The sequence below is a fragment of the Antechinus flavipes genome, chromosome 4, assembly GCF_016432865.1.
Source record: "Antechinus flavipes isolate AdamAnt ecotype Samford, QLD, Australia chromosome 4, AdamAnt_v2, whole genome shotgun sequence".
Taxonomy (NCBI): domain Eukaryota; kingdom Metazoa; phylum Chordata; class Mammalia; order Dasyuromorphia; family Dasyuridae; genus Antechinus; species Antechinus flavipes.
Window position 1 is genome coordinate 369,486,307 of NC_067401.1, and position 23,685 is coordinate 369,509,991.

At 33.0% G+C, this 23,685-nt stretch overlaps 1 protein-coding gene across 6 annotated transcripts in view; it reads left to right on the forward strand.

Annotated features, from left to right (window-relative positions):
* The window catches only part of ESRRG (estrogen related receptor gamma), a 608,771-nt gene that overhangs the window by 378,052 nt on the left and 207,034 nt on the right, over positions 1-23,685 (forward strand). The window contains exon 1 of one of the 6 annotated variants that reach the window (XM_051998294.1): positions 10,628-11,519. The exons of 4 other annotated variants lie outside the window; for them this stretch is intronic. In XM_051998294.1, coding sequence (XP_051854254.1) covers positions 11,464-11,519 — 56 coding nt within the window. In that variant the 5' untranslated portion in view covers positions 10,628-11,463. Of the gene's footprint in view, positions 1-10,627; positions 11,520-23,685 lie in introns of those variants that run through there. One more of the 6 variants, XM_051998295.1, reaches the window with a different exon arrangement.

A 23,685-nucleotide genomic window follows, 5' to 3' on the forward strand; every position in this document is an offset into this window, starting at 1 on the left:
CTTCCAGCCCTAACATACAGTGAGTTTGTGGTCACTCTCACTTTAATTGATTCTTTATGTGTATCTCAATCAAGGATACTGCTAATTTGCCATTCTCTGATCTGTGTTCCTGTAGTTTGCAACAGAATGTATGAGGATGGAGTTATGATAAGTACAATAGAAAACTAAAGACAATCATGTTTATTTAAATAGAGTAAAATAGAACTATCTTCTCAAATTATTAAAAAAATGTGAATCAGATCTTATAAGATTTAGCCAAATATTTGTGTCTATACATCTAAAATATTGATTATGATTGAATAATTGAATAAGACTAACTGCTTGATCAATAAGAATGAGACTGAAAGTAGAACAGGAACTCAGGCAGTAATGGAAAGCTCTAGCCACAAAACATTAGGATAATAATGTCTCATTTAATAATCTTTGTTAATACGGTAGAGGGAAATTGTGAACTTCCTCTTTCCCAATTGTCTTAACTATGGCATATCCAGATAAGGTAGGTAGACTGAGGGACACAGTTCCCATTCACTGCAGTTTAAAGACTGGACAAAAATGAGGAGCAGGGCAAAGGTGCAAGACTTTGCCCTAGTTCTTCTCTTAAAGTCTAAGCTTCCTTAAAAACTGCCCAATCAGATCATCCTCTTGATGTCCTTTTAGCCTTTTAAACTCAATGTGTCCAAAATGAAATTCTTTACCTTCCTGTCCAAACCTGTTCTTCCCTTCCATGTTTCCGTTGAAAGGTACTGCCATCCTCCCAATCTTCTAGATGGAACAATCTAGGAGTTTTATTTTTTTCCTTTCCTATGCTACCCACACTGTCCTTCTTGCCCATTTTGCTTGCACAATACTGTTCTTTTCCAAACCACTCTCTATACATGACACTGTTTTGCCTTAGCTCATTCAATCCCTTATTAACTATTACCTGGATATTGAGGGAACATCCTAAATTTGTTTCTGTGTTTCCTGCTTCTATCTATTATATATTCTCTGCATTGCTTGCAAAATAATTTTTCTAAGGAGCTGGTTTATGTTACTTCATAACTGAAAGAATATAAAGTAAGAACTCATCAGTCTTGGCATTTAAAACCCTGCCCAATCTGATCCTAGCTTGCCTTTTCATATTTGCTTCATATACTTTTCAGTGTATCCAGTATTCCCACCAAAAATAGATTTACCTATTCTTCCTCATTTTCTGGACTCTGATCCATTCCCTATGCCTGGAATATACTTTTTGTACCAGGGCATGCATCCTCCCCCTTCAGTATAAGTGCTGGCTATCTTTCAAATGCCTCATATTTATTTATAGGACTTATATTTTGTGTTCTCTAGCAGACTGTAAGATCCTTGAGGACAAAGTTTATTTTGTTTTTGTCATAGCCTTAAGTGACAAAAGATTGCAATTTGAACATAATAGAAGCTTTATAAATTCTTGTTGGATTACTCAAAGAAAGGAAAGAAGAGATAAAAAGGAAGTAGGTGGAAGTTAGATTGCTTCTGATTTACCTGGGTAAATAATAATGACATTTCTTTAGTAGGTTACTATTATCATTATCATTATTATTATTATACCTACATCATATCATTTGGTCCCCAGAATAAACCTGTAAGGTAAGTAGGGTGTATACATTTTACTAATGTGGAAAACTGAAGTGCAGAGAGGTTTTGCCTATGGCCACATATCAAGTTTACACCTAAGGTGGGATTTAAACACAAGTCCAGCAGGCTATACAAAGTATGCCATGCTGCCTCTTAAAAAATAATCCCATTTCAAAAAAAAAAAAAAAGGAAAAGAAAAAGGAATAAAAGCTTGGTATTAAAAAAAAAAAAAGAAAAAATCCTTGTGGCTTAATAGTAATAGTTCTAAGAAATTCATTTTCAACAAATATGGAAGGTTATGGGAATGTGAGAGTAATTTGTAGAAGTCATGTAATGTTCAGTTTTCTACTGTTGCATATCAAGAAGAATATAATGTATCCCATGAAATAATACAAGGAATATAAAGCAGAAAAAAAAAAAAAAACTGAAAGGGTCTAGGGTAGGTCCTAAACAGCGTTAGGAAGTTAGAGGATGAAAAAATAAGTCCCAGAGAATGAAAACAAAAAGAATCATTAAATTGTTAGTTTAAAAAAAATATTTCTAGTAGTTTCTCAGAGAGAGTAGAACTATACCTTCTAAAGAAAAAGCACCTGATTGTGTCCGTCGAAATGATATCTGCATGCTTTGCCATGACAATGGTCATCTAGTATTAATCAAAGGAAAAGGAGACAAATTGTGGGTGTTGGCATCTCCCTGCTGAGAGATCTTGAGTAAACCTTGTATTGACTTGACATGAACAGGTGGTATACTTTCTTCCAAGAGCAAGGATCCAGGATATGACTTGTCATACCTGACAATTATTACCAACTCTTGGTGATTCATATAAGGATATAGAATACTGTTGTAAGAAACTTAGAAATTAGCTAAAAACTAATTAAGTCTGGATAATTAATTGATATCAACTGATAATCACCGAAGGAAGTGTATTAGTGGGATCTTGTGAACTTTTAGCATTAGAATGAACAACTCTCACCTCCTTAGGATAACCTCCCAGAAAGTAGTCACAAATCTGGGACCCAAATTGTCAGTGTCATTGTTGTAGTTGAGATACAATAGATAAAGAATAGATACAATTTATGAGAAATATGTAAGGAGAATCTAAGGAGACTGGACCAGCCATTTGGACTCAAGAAGGAAATGAATGATGAGTTACAAATGCAGATGAGAAACTGGCTTTAAGGCATGATTTAAAAGTGAAGACAGATTTTTAACTATCCAAATATCTCCTAGAACTTTCTTTTTTTTTTTTTGAAAGCACTTGGGATTAAGACTGTCACGTTCCAGTTAAGAAAGTCAATAATGTAAATATCCAGAAAGAGTTGTCTTATGATAGCTACCAGGGACAACAGCGCTCCTAAACTTCTATTTTGCATCTGCTATTTCTACAATACAGTGAAGAACAGAAAAAAAAAAAAAAATGGTTAATAGGGTCTTGAACTCCCGAAGAGAAGAGTTTACCCATCTGTCTTTAGTGAATTAAAGTGACAGAATTTGAAGTTGTTGTTGAATCATTGTTTTGGTTAGAATTTCAGTAAGAAATTTTGAAAAGGGCAAGAAGATGGAAAATGTTGCTTTAAATTGTAACATTTAGAGTTGTCGTTTTGTAAAGTACTGAGCACAGTTCTTGGCACATGGTAAATACTTAAAATGTTTCTTTCTTTTCTAATCTTTTATATGGGAGAAAACATCTCTAGAAAGTGAGTGACTTTTCCAGTGTCGCACCAGTAATAAGTGGGGGGAATGTGGTACAGTGGGTAGAGCACCCAGCCTGAAGTTAGGAAGACTCATTTTCCTGAATTCAAATCTGGCCTCAGACACATACTAGCTGTATGACTCTGAGCAAGTCACTTAATCCTGTACTTGCCTCAGTTTCCTCATCTCTAAAATGAGCTGAAACTACTCAACAACAATAAAAGTAAGTAGCAGAGCTAGAATGTGAATCCTGGGAGTATGAACATTTTATTGATTATTAAGGGCAGTTTTAATCCAGTACTGTTTTAGTTCAGATTTGATTCTTAGGGAAGATGAAATGAGATACTCCAAAGTCATTGACTAGTTAACAGAAGGACGTTTACTTTGCCCTAAAACAATAAATATATACAACAGACATGCAGAAACATTCAGCTTGAAAGCTCTGCTCATTTTCCTTCACAAATGCTGTCTCCCCCAAACCCTCCCAATTGATGCAGGATTGATTATTTGATATTCTCACTTAATAAAATCATTTAGATAATTCCAGGAATTAGGATGTGGCAAATTCTCTAAAAATAATAGCAATAATTTGAAAATGTTCCATTTTTGTATGGCTATGATTTATGAATTAGGGGAAATTCTTTAATTTAAAAAAAACCTGAAAATAAGTACTCTTTTGCAATTATGAATACTGGTGCAAGTCTTCCTGTACCAAATATCTTCCCAAACAGCTATGCTCCTTGGCAAGCAGTCTGAAGAAATAGTTAAAGGTTAAAATAGCTTCAGCCTTTGTTAAAATTTACCACTTTAATATTTAGGGTTCTAATTTAGTGAAGGGTGAATTAATCTGTTTCTTTTTTTTTTTTTCTCATCACTGATGAAAATTGTCTTTGATTTGTTTAGTTTTCTAATTCAAGTGGTAACTGAGCTCTGAAAAAAATGTAGTCTTTAATTATGTTATTTGCTTTTCTGCAACATAGAATTTGATTGGAGGAAGCTTAACAATACAAAGTAGTTGTGCATATATTGATAAACTACAAACGGGTTAAAGACCCTGGTGGAGAGAAGGTAATAATCATGGGAAGTGGCAGGTATACCTCAGTGAATAACCTCAGATCTTGGTTTAAATTCAGATACTTTTAATTAGCTTTGGCTTCTCCTTCAGTCTTTTCTTCCAGAGATGGAAAAGGAGTAAAAGCTCTTCTATTTTTTTTTTTTTTTAATATCTCTTTAAATCACTTTCCCCTCCCATAAATTACACTGTTGTTTTCTAGGATTTTGAATAGAGTGTTTCTCCTAGAATGAAATTTCCAAGGAAGATGAGCAAAATGCAGATGGATGCTTAATTCTTTGCCACTGGTTAACTCTTCCACTTTGCTCCATTTCCTCCATAAAGTGAGGGCAAACATTACATATGTGAAAGAAGTCACTTCTATAGTATTTATGATCTCTTGGTAGAAATTGGTTATCAGAAGAGGGTGCCATATGGCAAGTCCCCTTGGGGCTTTTGTTTTCATTGTTTAGCAATGATAATACTGATGAAAAGAAACATGTCTAAAATGCCTAGTTTAAGAAAGTTTTACATTGTAATCAATAAGCCGACATACTTTTCTTTACAGGTCAGATGGGGAACACATTCCTGTAAACTCTTGTAGGTAATAATCTAGGCATTGAGTGTATGTGGAAAAGATTTCCAAGGCAATGTTACTTGCAAGTTCAGTATGATGTGGCTGCTTGTTAATCAGTGAACATGAGAACAAAGCAAAAAGAGAAAGACATCTTGGCAATGAAGCATAGGTATAATTAATATTACCCATTACCCATCCTAGCTTTTATAATAATAATTATTATTATTGTTTTTCCTTCTCCTACTATACCTCTGCCTTTCTCTACTTGGAAAATATGTCTACCTCGATCTTTGTTCCATACTGAAAAGAAATATGTATTTCGATTATGTACAGTAATCTATTAAATTTGGAGATCTTTCTTAAAAGTGGGAGAATTTGGGCAGGCCATGAGAGGTTCTTTAATCAGCAAAAGTTGTGTCATTAAAACAAGTGATAGTCAGTAACTAAACACATAACTAATAAAGAGAAGAAAAAGTCAGAAGGTAATGGATGGAAATGTGCAAAAAAACTGCTATAATTTCTCCCTTGCCATTTATACTCACCTCTTTCATTTATGACAAGGAAGATTAATACATGGAAGTATTCATGCTTTACTTTATTCTAGTTAGTACTTTTGGGAAAGTTGCATAAGGGTTTAATATGCAGTCAGAAAATATTCTGTGTAAATTTTCCCTGCTTTCAATTCCACTGGTATTGTAGTGGATTGCATTATTGTGCAATCTTATTAGTAAATGTGACAGCAAACTCATGTCTTTTGACAATGTGTGAAGAAATTTAGCCTTCAAACATTAAATCACTTCCTTTTGATCAACTCATGCTAGAAACAGTTAATAAGAACAATAGCATTAATGATTGAAATTCTGAGGCAAAGAAAAGTTGAAAGGAGATGTTTTAAGAGTGACAGAAGATAGGCTTATGTTTTGGAATCCCATTCATTCTCTCTTCCTTTCCCCTCTTTGTAAAACATACTTACACACACATGCATGCACACACCCACACACGTACACAGATTTTCTTGGGCAGTCGGTCAGCTATAGATAAAATAATTTCATAGGATTGTCCTCAGGCAGGCAAATTTATTTAAATATGATATGCTTTCTCCCATTCCTACTCTACCCCACCTTGCTTTTAGTCATTATATACTAACAAGTAATTATGTCATCTCAGTAAAGATTATTGATATATTCATTGGGGGAATATTTGTACTTCAGTTTTTTTCTTGTGTTCAAGTACCAGAGGAGAGGGAAAAAAACAAACAAACAAACCACCTTTCCTCTCTTTTTTTTTCTTCCAGTTAGTAAGATTTAAAACTTTAATCGCAATTAAGGGAAATTAATGAAGAACTTTTAAAAAAAGTATTTTAAGTATTACTAGATGAGGAATTTAGCATATTTGGTATCTGAATATTAAATATGTACCACAAAAACTGTTTTTCTTAATTGTCTGTTCAAAATGTTCCCAGATTTGGGAGCAGGAAGGGAAAAATATCAAAGCAATATTGGATTTTCCTAATTTTGTACAATAATAACATAGTCATGATAGAGTCAACAATTTATTGCTTTGAAAAGAAGTAGAGATTTGATCTCCTCTTAGGTTTGTTGTTTATCATAATCATCTTTCAAGTGAAAAGGCTAATTTACTCTTTCTATAGGAATATTTTAAGCATGATTATCATAATATCACAGCTGCCTGAAAAGGTCTAAAATGGGACCTTGACCTTGAATGTTTTTTTGCATTTAGCTTATAGTGCTTAACATTCAAGAAACAACATAACCAACTCATTTATTAATCTATAATTTCAAACTGTTAACTCTTACTCTGTAAATATAACCATAGTGATGCTTGAAATCTTGAAGCAACTAAAAAAAGTGCATTTGCTATTTTAATAGAGTAAATGTCTGAGAATTTCAAGATTTCTTTTGGGAATACACTAGAACTAAAGTAAGTTTTCCCTTTGGTATTACACTAGCTTATGATTTAATTTTTACTGACATTCCAGCAGTCATATTATTAGCTTCACAAAATGAAAGTGAAAATAATCCTGTATTAATTAAACAGAGTAATGGAATTCCTTCCTTTAGTTTATCTGAGCCATTTTAGACAGTAACAGACTTTCCCCCGTTTTCTCCCTTTGAACAAGCTTACATAGGAAAGGGGTTTGATGGGTTATAATGAAAATGTGGCAGCTAGATGTGATTTACTCTGCAGCTAGCAATTTAATATACCTTAGCTAATTGCATCCCCCAATTTGGGTCTAGAATGGAGGGACAGGATGACTTTTGAATATATTTGTATACTTTGAAAAATTTTTAAAAAATCATTGATTCCCCTAAATTTAGCCCTTTAAATACCAATTGAATTGTTGAGGTTTTGGTAGTAAATGAGTGTATTGCCATCATTCTGACTTCTGAAGGAAGACAATCTGCACTGTTTTCAGGAGGCAGATTGATGTTCTACAGAAAGTTAAAAGTGTTTATTTTAGAGTTTGGGTTTGAGAAGAAAAAATTAGCTAATGCTCAACTTGATTTTTTTTATAATAATAATTATCTCTGATCAATGCTAGATAAAAAATAACATAAGTCATACAAATGCATAGTATGCTTTTCTAAGCATTATAGAATTGGGGAAACATCTGCTCAGTCAGTTTAAGCAGCAACCTTAAAGCCAACATTTATTATGCCCCTTATAGTTTTAAAGGTATATTTTAGCTTTTCACAGAAAAAAATGACACATGAAATAAAAACTCAAATGTGACTCAAAAGTAACATGAAAATCATGGAGATTTTAATTCTAATCATTCAGTTGTAAAACATATATTTGAATTGTGTGCTTTTTTTTTTTATTCCAGTTACCTTTTAAAGTGTTGAGAAGAGAACTGAAAACAGTAATTTATTTCATTCTTTCAAAGTGCCGTTCAAAATTCAAGAAGAGTAAGCAATTTTTGGCCAGCTTTAAAGAGAACATAAGAATTCATTTGTAAGGTTGTAGGAATTAAGATATGATTCTGATTGGAGAACTCAGAGACTCAAATATACAATCTCAGTGTGCAAATAAAGAAAACTGGTATGTATTTATATGGAAAGAAACTTACTTTTTTACTTGCAGAGACTGGGGGAATATGTGGGAGTGTACTTGTTCTTTAAAATGTTAAAGTGAAGGAAGCATCTTCTTTACCTTGTGGCCTGTGGGTTAGCTGTGGTTTAAGAATAAGGTTGTTTAGACATTCAGGAGTTACTGGCTTGTTTAAAGATGAAGATGTTGAAAGATTTACATAGGGATAATTATATGCACAGTCTGATGGTCTGATATAGACTTAGCTCATTAATGTTCTTTGAGAGACAGTCAAGAAAGCTTCTTTTATTTGACTCCATTATTCCTGCTTTGGTAGGTTTTATAATGTGTAGATTTGATTGCCTGAATGTTGATATGTCTATCATGGTTTTTTGCTAGATTAATTAAAATATAAATCTATTGTTCTCTGTACAATCACCCCAATCTGTCTTAACAGACCCATTTCTTCACCTTTTCTACCTCTCTATCCCCCTAACGTGGGGAAATTTTATGAATAGGAAAGATTCTTGGGATGACTTAACTGTGTTTCTTTATGAAATGTCCTGGAACCTGTCCCAGAAGTTTAGTGCAATAGATTGTATTTTAAAATTTAAATTGGTTAAACTGAATTCGAGACAGTAGGAGTAATCTTAGGTCCTTGACTCTTAGAGGTGACACTTTGGCCCCAGGGGGAGGAAAACACACTACTGTATGAAGTCCAATACAATACTTCTGGTCATTCAAGGAGCAGGGATTGCAGTGGAGGGAGCTCCTTGCCTGGATCAAAGATGGTTGGTGGAAAAGTCGTGATGGCATAATAGGGTAAAAATATGTGTTCAGAATGTGTTTGTGTATGTGTGCATGTAACATGGAGGAATTCATACTTGAATATGAAAAGTGTGCTTAAGGAAATATACCACATAAAAATCCAAATAGGCAGTTCTGCAGACAAGTAAGTATAAAGGGTATAAAGGTAAATTTAAAAATACTGAAAACATGAGATAACTTAGGTTTCTTCAGGCAATAATAATAAAAAATTTGAGTAGCTTTTCTTTTCTTTAGAATAGCTCTTTCAAAGGAGTAATAAACGCGGAACTGTCAGCATGATAATGCAAAAGAATATGAATACAGCAAGGAAACAGACATATAGATGCCTTTTAACCTAGTATTTGAGACTATTTGAGATCATTGCTTTTTATCAGAAGGATTCCTGAACATTGAAATTTTCTGTTTGCATGCCGAGAAAATATTTGCGATTGAATCAGCAAATGGTGATAATTCTAGGTTATTCAGAAATCAAAATTTGTATGATTTACTATGTATATGTTTCTAATGATGAAGTTCTGGTATTTTTAGGAATTTTTAAAAATCAAAATGCCTTTGAAAGGGTTTTTACTTTTAAAAAAACTGTTAAAATGATTCAGTAGCTTGATTTAGATTTGATAAAAGCAATTCTTTTTTTGTCTTTCTGCTGTCTGCAGAGTGCTTGGATTTTCTTCTACATCTCAGAGCTCTTTTAATTCACTGCTCACAACCAAATTTACATCTTAATTGCAGAGTTCACATTTAACAATATAGACAGCATAATGCTACTGGTAATTAAGCTTTTACTACCTGCTTTTATACAGTAGTCACAGACATAGTTTTGCTATGTTAGTTCCGATATAGAAACTTGCATGCATTTAGACCCCAAATATAAGTAACCAGGCCTACACTTTAAGTCTGGTTAAATATATGGCAAAAGGAAATTGCCTTCTCCTTTGGAAGGACAAAAAAACATGTCTCTCACTTTTTCTATTCTGGACTTTGACTTGGTCGTTCTATTTTAATACAGAAAAAGCAGGAGATTTTATGAAGGGTGCTTTGAGTTCTGATTTACTGTTATTAACACATTCTATGCATGTGTACTGATTGATTGGCTTTGATATCAAAAGATTGTTATTTTCATCATGTAAGGCTTCAGATTCAGAAGGTTTTGTGAATATCACATATTAATTACAAAATTGTGTTAAATTCTCAATGAGGTTGCAGTTTTCTTTTTGCTCCATGAATATCTGTAATCTATTCCTGTGTCACATTTGAGTTCATTAAAATAAAAATATATAGCTTCCCAGAAAAATAAATATTATTTTCTGATACTAGTGTTACACGTTTTAAAAAGTAGTTAAAAACAAACTCATAATTATTTATTCTTTTAGTTTTCTTAATCTACTTTTATGATCTTACATTTCAAACTGCTTCATTCATTAACTTGTCTTAGTGAGAGACCAGGTGTCTGAGTTACAAAAGATGATATTTTGCTGGGTCTAGATTCCTACTTAATTTTGAAATGTGCCATGTATGCAAATACATATGCACATACACATGACATGAAATAAGCACTGATGTCAAAATAATATCTGTACTTCTGTTTCCCACTCTGATGGTAAGCATTTTTGGGGGGGGTGGGAAGAGAAAGTATAAAGTTAAAAATATTTACATTTGAAATTTTAACAATGTCAACTTTCCACAATGCAATCCTTATCTAGTTAAATTTGTTTAGATTTAAAGTACTATGATCACTTCTTCCTGCCCTACTCTCAGCAAGTGGAAAAATGATTGATTCTTTAGTTGCCTATTTTCATTTTGTGAAAGTGTACATTGAGCATGTTTAAAAAGAGAAGAGGAAGTGATAGGTATATAAATTATATGCATATAAAATTCAGTAATGAATTAATTCTTTTGTTTTAGTTGTTTAGACTATCATACTTATGCAATCATTGCTACCTAAAATAAACAGTTATAGTTTTTAAAAGTTATTAAGCATCTTAGAATAATATTAAATTTGAAATGCCCACTACAAATTAAAAAAAAAAATAAAGAGCTATAAGAAGTGAATGAGAAAGTAGAAGACTGAATAATGAGGCAAAAATGTAATGGAATATAGACAATGGCATCGTAAACTTATTTCTCTACCTTATGTAGAATTCTTCCCCAAATTAACTGTGAGTCTGGCATGTTCTTCTTTTTGAAGGTAACAGGCAAAATGTACTTTAGGTTAAAAAAAAAAAACCTTCCAGTACCTAAAGAGTTAAGTTAATTATGTTCCTTTGTAGCCTCTCAGAAAATATTTGTAGCATTTAAATCTCTCTTCCCTCCACCCCTCCCTTATCTGCCCACTGTTTTCAGTCCCCTTTCTCTATCTCCACCCTCTCTACCTGCCTGGCTCTCCTCAATCTGTGCTGCCTGGGTTCTCCTCCCCTCTGATTGGCGGAAGCTCTTCCAATCTAGAGCTCGCCTGGGCCAGTGGGACTGCATATGTAAAGCCCTACTTCATATTAATAAGCTCCAATCGGGGCTTTAAGTCCTTGATTAGGAGAGTGTGAGAGCTTTTGGTCCCAACTGGCTGTGCCTATAGGCTTGTCACCAGGAGAACATTTGTGTTAATTGCACGGGGCTCTGTCAAGGAAACTTTGATTTATAGCTGGGGTGCACAAATAATGGTTGCCGGTCGCACATGGATTCGGTAGAACTTTGCATTCCTGAATCTTTTTCCCTGCACTACGAAGAAGAGTAGGTACCTTTTTTTTTTTTTTTTCCTTTTTAAATTGAAAAGATACAAATATATATATTCGCACCCTGATTCAGGTAACGATCTGTGTATTTTGTGTGCATGAGTGGCTGTTTGTGTCTGTGTTGTGCCTTTTGTGCTGAGGGTGATCTCCTAATTCAGTAAGTCGAGAATTGTTCTCTGACTACAATGTTACCTTTGAGGCGAGGCTCGGTAACTGTCAGTAAAACAGCTGTGTGACAGTCACTTCTTATTCAGGTGCTAAGAATAGGCACTTGGCACCAATGCTTACTGAACTGTTAAAATGCATCTTTTACTAGGACCCATTTTCCCAAGGAAAAAAAAATGTTTTAAAATACAATATTCAGAAATGATTTATACTATTGAGTGCCTCTTATGTATTTGCAGTTTGACAGATATTTCCATCTCCCTGTCATTTCTTACCTCACAGAGTTAGAGGGAAAATTGCACATTTGCTAATTCTCCTTCAGAGAACAATTTTAAAACTAGCCTCCTGCAATTCAGGTCGAGAATAATGTTATTTGCATGGTTAGCGTTAAGTCAGCACTTAGCTGACAAATCAATCCATTAACTAACTGGGGATTTTCACACATTCTGAATATTAACAACACCACCACTACCACCAAAAAAAAAAAAAAAATCTAAAGCAGACAATCTGACTTTTAATATTTTACACTCAAATGGGTTATACCGAGAGAGTAGAGTTATTTCACTTATTGTTTCCATAAGATACAGCAAAGTACTTTGGCTTTTACCCTCAGTTTAATTTGTATTTATGCATATCTTTGTGTACAAGCCAATTCATGTTGAGATTACCAAAGGGGGAGAGTAAATGGAGGGAGGGAGGTTGGATGAGGAAGTAAATTAGGTATTCTGGTGTAGATGAGCAGATCATAAACTTAATTTCATCCCACAGCCCGGATAAAATATTAGTATATCGCAGGAGCTGTCACTGGCTCATCTTTCTGTTGAGTCAGTTGTTATATTTCTTTTCTTTCATATTATAATAATACAGAATGTTGTAATTTTGAAAAGGGTGCACTTAGTAAGCACTGTGTCTGTGGCTTGTGGGGGGGAAATAAGGATATGTTGAAGAGACAGTGTATTATAGGTAAATGTCCACTAGCTGTCCTTAGTGACTGCATATTGCATTGCTCTTTGTAATTAAGCCAGAGATGAAAAGTGACTTGCAGTTGCAATCCTGTATGTTGGTGATTTTAGACATAAGTGTGTGTATATGCATAACCGTGCTTATGGGTGCACGCGTGTGCATGGTATGTGCCCCTGGAAAATACACTGGAAGAGTTGGGCTTAATCAGAAACAGGAATTATGGGGGGGGCAGGTTATTAAGTTTGAAATTTAAAATAAGAAAACAGTTTTAAAATAGTAGGGGTTCAGAAATCACAAAATAAACAAAGGTAGATTGTCCCAGTAAGATGTGATTTGTAGTTTAGCCCACTTGGAATGATTGAGTAAGAGAGTATAAAATGTCTTCATAGTGGCCCAAAAGGGAAAAAAAAAAAAAAAGATTACCAGAAAAAGCTCACTCACATTGTGAACTTTCTTTCAAAAACAAATAAGCAAAAGAAAAGAAACTTTAATAGGGCCTTAAAAGGGAGTCTTTTTACTTAGTTTTCTTGAATTTATCTTCTTAAAGCTAATTTGAATAATTAGTTTAGATAAGCCTCTTAAAGTAGATGCAGTTAAATGAAATCAGGGCACATGTCTTTTTGGCTGTGGTGCAAGATTCAAAGTAGCTCATGCTTTCTTTTTTGGCTCAATTAAAAGTCATCTTTAAAAAAATTCAGATTTATTATCTGGATGCAGTTCTGATGGTTATGTGGTTCACTGGACAGACAGAAAGATCTAATGCTAAGCAACACATCTGCCTCTCTGTCTCAATTAATAAACCACAGAATTTATACATGCTATTAATATTCATAGTAATTGTACTTAGGCTATACCCCCGTCACGTGTATATACACAGAAATAAAGCTAGAGTCGTGCAGTTATAATGAAAATACTGGAAAATTTCAACATTGAGTTTTGTTTAAAAAAAAGAGAGAGACAAATTTAATACTTAAAATATGACTAGATTAAGAGAGCCTGAAATGTTAACTTCTTATTAAATTTCTTTGATTTTAGGAAACGGCATATGAAAGAATGCAATACTTTTAAGCTTGTTTTCCATTTATGTTTTTAATAGTAATAATAGTTAACACTATAATACAGGAAAATAATGTATCTACTCATTTTGACATGTGTCAGTCTAATCATTCTAAATGAGTGTGTTCATCACACGAAATCCCTTTCAACCTCTGATTAAAATGTAACATTGACTACAGGATTACAAAGCGGACTTAATTTTACTGACTGTTTTAACAGCTGTCCCAGCTGTTGGAAGAGGCAATGAAATATGGCCGTGAGATACTGTAAAACAGGGAAAGGGATGGGATTGTTTTGTAAATTTATACATGAGAGCTGAATTAAAGACCTAAAAAATCGAACATAACTTGTTTATTTGAGTTAACTGCTTTGGGCCATGCAAGTTTAGTCTCGTTTACTCTGTTTTCATTCACTTTTCTGTTCTATCACCTAAGTCTCAGTCAGTCTTGCTTTTTTGCTAGCCTTTCTTTCCCAAATCAAATTATATAAAAATTCAGATGCCCAAAAATATTTCAAGGAGGTTTTTTAAACTGAAAGGGAAGAAAAACACATAAATGAATTAGAAATAAAGCTTGAATCAGAGTGGGTGCAATCTAGATAAAAAAGATAGATGATAAGGTTTTGCCTTAAGTCTTTTAGATAGTATTTGATATGAGAACTATGAGCAGATATTGTCCTATTGTTTTTTAAATTATAATCATCTCAGAGTCCAAACTGGGACATTATATCAGTTTAATGTCAAAATTACTAGGAATTAACTTGCCATTTTTTAAAATTGAAAACAGCAGCAAACTCAAAGTGATAGTATTTTGGGACTTCGAAGAAGTGGTCAATTTTTTCCTCTCCAGGATCTGGAGTGTTGAGGAAAGGTTGTAAATTAGTGGGAATGACATTGGAGTTGGCTTCAAGGTTCAGTGTCTTATATCATTGAATATCACAAGTATTCTACATATAAAAAGGATCAGAACTGTTTTTTAAATAAATGAATTAAACAGCCAATGTTCAAATTCTATAACTCTATAGCTTGGGTAAGCAGACCAAATATATTACATAATATCAAATTTTCCTCTATAAATTAAATCATATAGTGTCCTTGAGCCAATAAAATGAATTTTATATTCTCCTTGGATGGTAAATAAGATGCATGTGTTTCATCTTGTGTGTGTGTGTGTGTGTGTGTGTGTGTGTATTGCATTCCTGGACACTTTTGGGTCAAAGTTTTTAAAATCCTGCTTCTGCAGAGGTGGCAGTTTTTCATTTCTTAGGGGTGAGGATTGGGGGAGAAAGGCTTTTGACCAGCCCCTTTTATAGTGATGGTTTCTCATTTTAATGTGTTTATGGCGCTTCTCTTTTATTTACTACTGAGTGAGCTTTAGTGCGTTTCAGCAGTAATTAACCTATGCTATTATCAAAACCCTTGTGAATATCCATTAATATTTTGAATGTATTTTTTTTAGTTTTTTATATAGTAACATTTTTAAAAATTCCCATTTAAAGGCATTTGATATGTTTATTTATAATCCTTCTTATAATTTGCACATTTCCAACTAGTTTTCTATTTATTACCTAGTCTGTTTGTAATACTAATAGGTCTAGAAGAGCATATTTTCCCCCTTTAAAAAAAAGTGGTTAAAATAAGTTAATTAGAAATGTGAATTTTTACCTTCAGTTTTTCAGACCTTAGAAATATCAGGCAGTTTATTTGTTGTTTGGAGTGTTTGTTTTAAGTTAGTTAATAATACTTTGGGAATTTTTGTAAAATATTGAGCTAACTGAAAAATACTTGTGCTTCCAATGTTGAGGAAAGATAAGGACCTTCTCATTAGCCAGGCCCTATTTTTGCAATTAATTTCAGATCCATGGTGCTATTCATCAAACAGAGCAGGTAACTTCTCTGATTCTATTTAACAGTACTTTCACCATACCTCATTCCAACAAGCGCCAGAAACAAAGAGCAGACTATTGTTTTTGAAGGTAGATAGCATTCAAGTGCTATCACTTAGGAAAATAACCTGAACAGTTTTCTAACATAGTGACTAAATAAGATAATAATAAACCTGAATGATTCTTTGTGATGCTAAAGGACAACAACCTTTGACATTTAGGATTTTGCTTATATGCCATATAGTAAGTAAAAATTAATATTTCAAACAAATGGGCTTCAGAAGAAGTGATTTTTTTTTTATGAAGGTAATTAATGTTATTGCCATTTCTAGTTTTATCATCATATTCTAAGTATAAGAGAAGAGCTTTTAGTTATGTCAACTGAAGTTTTGTATCAGATGAGTTCTGAATTTCTTTCACAGAAAAATTTATGGAAGAGAAAAACAGTAAAATGTTGATCTGTTATAAGTGTTTATGAGCAGTTCCATCCAGCTCTCTGGAGAAAATCTGTGATTACACAGGCCCAGTTTGTTCAGTTTTTATCTCTTTTACATCCTCTGTCCTTGTATTAAATTATCATTGTCCTAAAGCACATGAAATAGAAATTAATTGCAGTTTTCGACAAGCTCTGACAGTGAAATATTTAGCCCCTCTGTCTCCAATCATACTTATATGTATGTTTGATAGTGCAAGGATGACACCAACAATTTCTGCAGCTTAACGATGTCCTTATTAAGTGTTATTTTATATTTTGTGCATTTTTAGAGTTGGTTGTTGTTTTATGTGCACATGTATATAAATATGTATATTTACTACTATAAATTTGGAATTCACATATTTTAGACCACAAACAAGTTAACTCTACTATGTCTACATATAACTATACATATAAGTATGTATATTTCAAATCAGACACAGAAGACGTGTTACTAAATCATATACATGAAGAGAAAAGAAAATTCAGGCTCTTAAGGATCTTTTATATATATGTGTGTGTGTGTGTGTGTGTGTGTGTGTGTGTGTGTGTGTGTGTATTTATGTATCTACTTTTAAATGCGTGTGTGTGTGTGTGTGTGTGTGTGTGTATGTTCAATATTGGATGCCAGATTTTTGCTGTATTTGCCAGGCATGGAATGTATCTTAATCAGACGGTTCAGTCACAGCAAAAAAAGACAGGTAACTTCTTAATTAAATCCTGAAATGATTTTATTTTATATTAATCATTTACAATATTTATTGTTACTTCATTCACGTATTAATCAATAATGGGTTCATGTCCGAGATTATAATTGCATTGAGATATTAAGTTCATAATTTTATGATTTGGGTCCTGTGTCCCAGAAACATTTTTTGAACTAGCTTTCTCTTCATTTTTCTAAGATACATTTTATATACAACATGATAGGCTTTAAAAACATAGAAACATTAATTTCAATTATCTTTCTTATATAAACCCATCTTCTTTAATTTTTTAATAAAAAGGAGACATACAAGATTTCTTTCCTCCCTCTTCTCCCCTCCTCTACCCCCCAAAAAGAGAATTTCTGGCTTCAGAGTTGTGAATTTTATTTTGAGAGGGTAACTGTTATGGTATAATTTAGTCAAATAATGAGATGTAAGTGAAAGGCAGTAGTAGTTTTAAGTGTTGTGGTGTGGGTTATATGATTAAAATTTTGGGTTACATCCCTAAAAATAATCTTGGAGCATAATTAAACATACATATATTCAGATACATATTAGTTCCTCTTAATTTTTTTTTTGGGGGGAGCCTGTATAATAGGTAAAAGTTACTTCCTTTATTTAACACTTTAATCTTTTACTCTTGTCTGAAGGATTTCCTCATATTATATTGACTCAAACTCATTTTAAGTTTTTATATTTCAGATATTTTAAAATTCATTTAAAGAAAGTTGTCATTTCTGGGAAATTCTTAATTTTAAGAACTATTTAAACTATATTATCATTGAATTGGTGACAGGTATTTCTTTCCCTTTATGACCACATTACATTTACCAGTATTTCTCAAATGTAGTTTACAGAGCTGAAACAAAGCCTAATTTAAAAATGTTAAACTCTAGTTTGCATGTGGATGTTTGTGTGCACATAATTTCATATTTGGGACAAACTTGTGTTTTAAAAGTTCTTTTGAACTTTTGTAATTTTAGACATGATCCTGTGTACTTGGAGAGTGATTAAGTAATATATCACAGCAAGATAGGTGTAACTTCCAATCTGTTATATTCCTTTATTATCCTTATGTAGTTGAATAAGTATATGAATATATTCATATGCCTAAAAATCATGTAACACAGGCGATTCTAATAAGGGAAATACAAATGTGTTGAATTATTTCAAAATAACGCATATTCATGATATCTACTTTTTTTAAAAAGAAGAAATTTAAATATGAATAGCAGAGACATTATACACTAATATGTACTATACTAAAGGAAGGCTTATATCCTGAGAAAAAAACTTAAAAACAAATGTATGTTCTCTCTTTTGATTATTACTTTAAAAGTCAACTCTTATCATACATATTGCTCTATGGCTTTTCATGGTGCTTTGAATGAAATGAAATTGTACAAATCAAAATGGAACTACATACCATATATAATGTGTTTTGGCAGCACTTACCTAGCCAACTACAATAGCAAAATAATGTTAGCCATGCTGAGAAACATTAGAAGTATCACAATTAACACAATCAACACGATTTAGCATACCCTCTCATCTTCTTCTCCTTTATGCAGTCGTCTTCAAGTAATTAGCTAGTCTTGTGCTAGAAACATTAGAAGTTACCACAAAGTTATAATAGAATTAGATAGTTGATTTATGTAATAAATAATTATAATTTAACTAGGGAATACCTCTGTGCAACTACTCTAAAACAGGAATTCCAGGAATCTAGATATGGCAGTAGATGAGAATCGGTAAACAAAATTCTCTAAATTTTTTATTCTATATGAAAAGTGGAATTTGATTTTTAAAAATGTGTTTGAAAAAGTGATAGTGACTTGTTTTTGTATACTTGAATTTTTTTTTCAATTAGTCAGGAAAATCAATTCATCCCTACTTGAAAATATATTTCATTTTGGCTTTTCCATTTTTCTGGGGAAAGCAAACTTATTTTTTTCCTTTTCTCCTTCAGAGAGAAACTTAAACACTATGTAAAAAAAAAAGAAAAAAGTATAATTTAAAACAATAACTAAATGACATTATAGGATTGTTCTCTGAAATTTTTTTTTTCTTGTTGAGTATAAACTAATACATTACTTCTTTTCTCCTGGGGGGAGGAAAGGGGGCGCTTCTTTTCTGTTATTTTTAGATCAAAAGCAAAACTTGTAATTTTCATCTTTCTTTTGAGTGTCTATTGTGTGAAATAAAATACTTTTCAAAAGTTACATATTCTTAAGTAACGTGCTTGTTTTCTTGGCAATATTTTTGAGATATTTGCGTGGGGGAGAAAAGGGAAAATGTTCTATTATATCTATTTAAAAAATAAAAATTAAGCACTAGTAATTATCTGAAAATGTAAAACTGGGAATTGAGATAACATTCTTCATGTTTCTAGAAAGTTATTTGAAGTTCAAAATCAAATACCGATATTCCCAAATATTTGGCATTTTACCCAAAATTACTATTTTGCTTTAACTTGTGTAGGTTGTGGTAATTATGTCCATTACTCCCCTTCCATTCAATGAGAGAAATTTCTAGTAAATTCTGGCAGTTTCTTTCATGATCAGATGTCTGTGGTATAAAATATTGCATTTAATTAATTATTCCCCGGAGTGACAAAAAAGTGAAGTTTGTGTTTTTGATAACTGGATAAAAGGATTATGGAAACCATATCACTTTCCTATTAGGAAGTTAGTATATCCAGTTTGATGCTAGATTGTATTAAATTGGTTGAACAACACTGTCAGTGATTTACATTAACATGAATGACACCTGTCCCATCAATCATGAGACCTAGGTGTCACAGATGGACAAGCACCAATCACCAGAATTGTAGGGCTTTGCACACTTGCCTTTTAACTCATTTCATTGTTCTTTAAATCTAGGGGGTGGCTCACTCTGTTCCTGAGTCTAGACCAGAGAATGGGATCGGCTCAGGTGGTGCCACGTGGTTGGCCTTTTCTGTTCCATCAGAGGTATTCAGTTTGGGAGTGGGAAGAAAGAATGAAGAATTTTTGCACAAAATCTTAAGTAGTTAGAAATTCAAACTTCCTGGTTTTTTTTTTTTCTCTTTCTTAAATGCACCCACTAAAGTTACCAGTAAAATTATACTTATTTATAGTTCTTTATATTTAAACAAATTTAAGAAAAAAAGGTAAGTCAAGCTCCTTGACTTAAATTAGATTGAGATATTTTGCTTGTTTTGCTTTCTCTTTGATATTACAGGTTGAGTAGTCAAACAAATGAGAAAAAAAATTAAGTCTTCACTGAGCAGGTCATAGGAATATAGATCTAACGCTGAAAGGGACCTCAGGTAAAAACTCCCACTCGGTGATTTCAGATACCAATTTTAATGCATAGTGCATTTTGAATGTTCTTAATGATTTCAAAAACTATATTAAGTATTGGCTACTGTATATGACAATAACTTTGCTTTTCATTTTGTTTGCAGTTTTTTGCGTGAATTCAGTACATTGTCCACCTTATATTTCTGCTTATCAGAGACTTTTAATCTCTTTACTGAAATCACTGAATCCATACTGAAATATGGAAAAGCTTATTCAAGTATAAGAAGTAAATAAAAGGCTTTTCTTTCTGACGAAGATACTAGAATATCCTGTCCTGCTTTTGTCTACTTTACCAAGCTAAGCACATGATAAATCTTATATTTGTTTTGCTTGTGTGTGTATTATATGAATTATACCCTTGTATAATATGTATAAGCATATCTGTGGGCTTAATGGGAAAAGAAAACTCTGAATTCCATAGTGATTACTGTCAATATCTCATTTGTTTTCTTTTATTTCTGTTTGAGTACCTTAGTTGAGTGCCTTTATAATTTTTTTTGTGATTGTTGTCAGGTTGGGATACTGCTGACATTTTTGTTAAGTTAATGTCAAGCAGGAAAACCTGTGGCAAACTGGTATAGGTCTATACTGCATGGAAGATACCGCTTATGTTTGATTGTGTGTAAATACAGTTAGTTAGTTGGGGGTTTATCTGATAGCTTGGCAGAAAGAGAGAGGAGCTGTACAAACTGTTTTCAGTAACTGTGCTGTTCATACACCTGATAAGATTAAGAGAGCTTTCCAAATGCTGATATGCTTTGAATAAGAAAAGAATAATCACTTCCACTGGCACCAGCTTATCGGGAATGAAATAAAATGCCTACACTTTTACATTAGCAAAAGTAAATGTTTTAGGCACTTCTGTGCCTTTTCCCCCCAGGTTAAATAATAGTAAGTCTTTTTTTTTTTTTTTAAATGTACTAATGAATAAAAAAGGATTTATTACCTTCACCAAATTAGAGGTGAATATGTTGATAAAGGAACTTTAGAGACAATAGTAAGACTCCTGTTGTTAATAAGAGTGGTTCCATTTTGTTCTCTCTGGAATTCAGCAGTTTTTCCTCTTAAATTCCATTAACTTTCATATCTAGTATTAGAAGATACACTTATTCTTAACTTAATTTCCGTGTGTGTGTGTGTGTGTGTGTGTGTGTGTGTGTGTGTGTGTGTGTGTTTTGGTTGTTGTTTTTTTGTTTTTTAAACTAACAAGTGACAGGCAATTGATGTTCAGCTCATCAATCCCCATCTCCTATATGTTGGAACCCAGTTAAACCTTTAATCAGGCCACATCATATGAATCTATATAAAATTCCTTAAAAGGTATATTCAGTTTTTTTTTTTAAGCAAGTAGGTCATGACAAATTTTGGAGAATTGTCTAAAATCTAGTTAATTTTTTCAAGTTGTTAATCCTTTTCAAGTTCGTCTCTTTTAAAATGGCATTGGTATTGCTCTTTGTAAGCAATTAACTTTTTCCCTATCTTACCATTTTCCTTTCTTTGTAATTTGATTCTGGCAAATAATTTGGTGTATTCTGATTTGATAAATGATAGTGCAAGAGCAGATTGATTGATTTTGGATTACTATTGATTACTCTCAATGAAATCACTGTGACACACTCAAATCAATAGTATTCGATTAACTAAGGCACCACTGTTCTATACATCTAGCAGCAGTGGGGAATTCAGGAACAGAATGTTCACAAGCTGATAAATTGACAAAGCATTCAGCTTTAAATAGCCCTTTGTTCAGCACTAGTTCGCTAAAATATATTTCATTGGAAAGTTCGTTTTTGCAACTCTGGGCCTTTCTGTGGAAGAAAGGTCATTGGTTTAAGGTTTATTAAATTTTAACTAAAAACAACTGGCTCCATTTAGGTGTAAAATAATTTAAGTACTTACTGCAGGCAACCTTCATGCTTTCGAGCTGTTACTCAAAGGTTTCATTCTTCTATGAAGATGTCAACTGTAAACATAAAAATGCATCACTGAAAATGTAATGGTTTAAGATTCAAACTGAAATAAAAATTCCTGCCTGGGGAAAGCAGTATAATCAAAATAAAATAGTCTTAACTTTCTTTAGAAGTAGGCATACTGAGAAGTAGTGCTAGAAGGCAGCAGGTAGAGAGTTGGTCAGGCACATTGCTTCTTTATTTTTATTTCTTCATGTCTGAAGGCACTTAACATGAGGGCACTGGAATTACATGCAAACTATCATGTGGTCTGAAAATTGTTCCATTAGAAATATGCAGAATTGTATTGTTCTGAGTGAATTTACCAACTAGCCATCAAAAAACACATTTACCCTATTTCGGGACATTTTGACTAATGGCCGCAAGGGTCAAATTTCTCATCACTTAGCATATTCTTGCACAAGCTTTATACCTGAGATCAGGTATGTGTGTGTGTGTGTGTGTGTGTGTGTGTGTGTGTGTGTGTATTTAAATTGTGAGTCCCAAAATTGTTTACTTCGATTTTAAGTAGAAATGATGCATTCCTCTTTGGAATGTTTCAGGTGTTATACAACTGAAGCAAATGACCACCTCAAATTTGACATAATTCTGTGATTTAAAAAAATGGAGGTGCCATCTTAACATGCCCAATATCTGTGCAAAGAATATTACAATTGTTGAAGAGCTTTTAAAAAACACCCTAGTTGAGTCATCCCCCCCCCCTTTTTCCAAAATTAGAGGGTAGTTGGGAGTGGGAGGTGGGCACGGGTATGGTGAGGAGAATGGTCTTTGTACAATGAAGAATTATAAATTTTGATTCAAAAAATTCCATTACAAGATTTAAATGTTTCTCCAGAAGGTTTGAGCAACTCATGAGTTTAAGGGAGGTGAGTGATAAAAGAGCTCATCATGGAGTTTAATTTATGTCTGCTTTATTGGTGATCTACAAACCCACGTGAAAAAAATGGAGACACTCTGTTACTTTTTGTCATAATTATGGAAGTTCTATTCTCTTAAACAGTAAACAGGTTTTTTAAATAGCTCCTTTTGTAATGTATTTTCTTTAATCCTATGTATTCTTTAAAATGCTAAGCCAATTGTGACTTAGTACACTGATCAGATGTTCATCATGCTGGCATCTGTCGGGGTGTAGTTAGGCTTCCTCAGAAATATCATGAGAATTTGACTCTTATCTACAAAAGCTATCCTGAAACTTTTCTTCAAGGAAAGCTACTCATCAGTAGAATATCCAGACTGTGCAATTGTTAAAAAATATGATGAAAACTAGATTCTGACACCGTATCTTTTCATCCTCAATAATATTTAGTTAAGAGGACCTTAATATTTGTTAGCTCTTTTCTTGCCCTTACCCCAATCCTACTCTGTTATTTGTGTGTCACTGCAGTTTACACAGATGTGAAACTTTTTTCATTGACAACAGAAGGCAGGTCCTTTATTTGCTAATGCAGTTTTGTCCCAGGTTGTTCCTCCCAGATGTGTGTTTCATTGTGCTATTTCTGTATAAGCCAGTAGGAACTCTACCCAGCTAGAGGAAAAATTTGGCTGCTGAGTCCAGAGGACATTGACTTTGCCTGATAAATTGGAAGAAGGGACCAAAGAC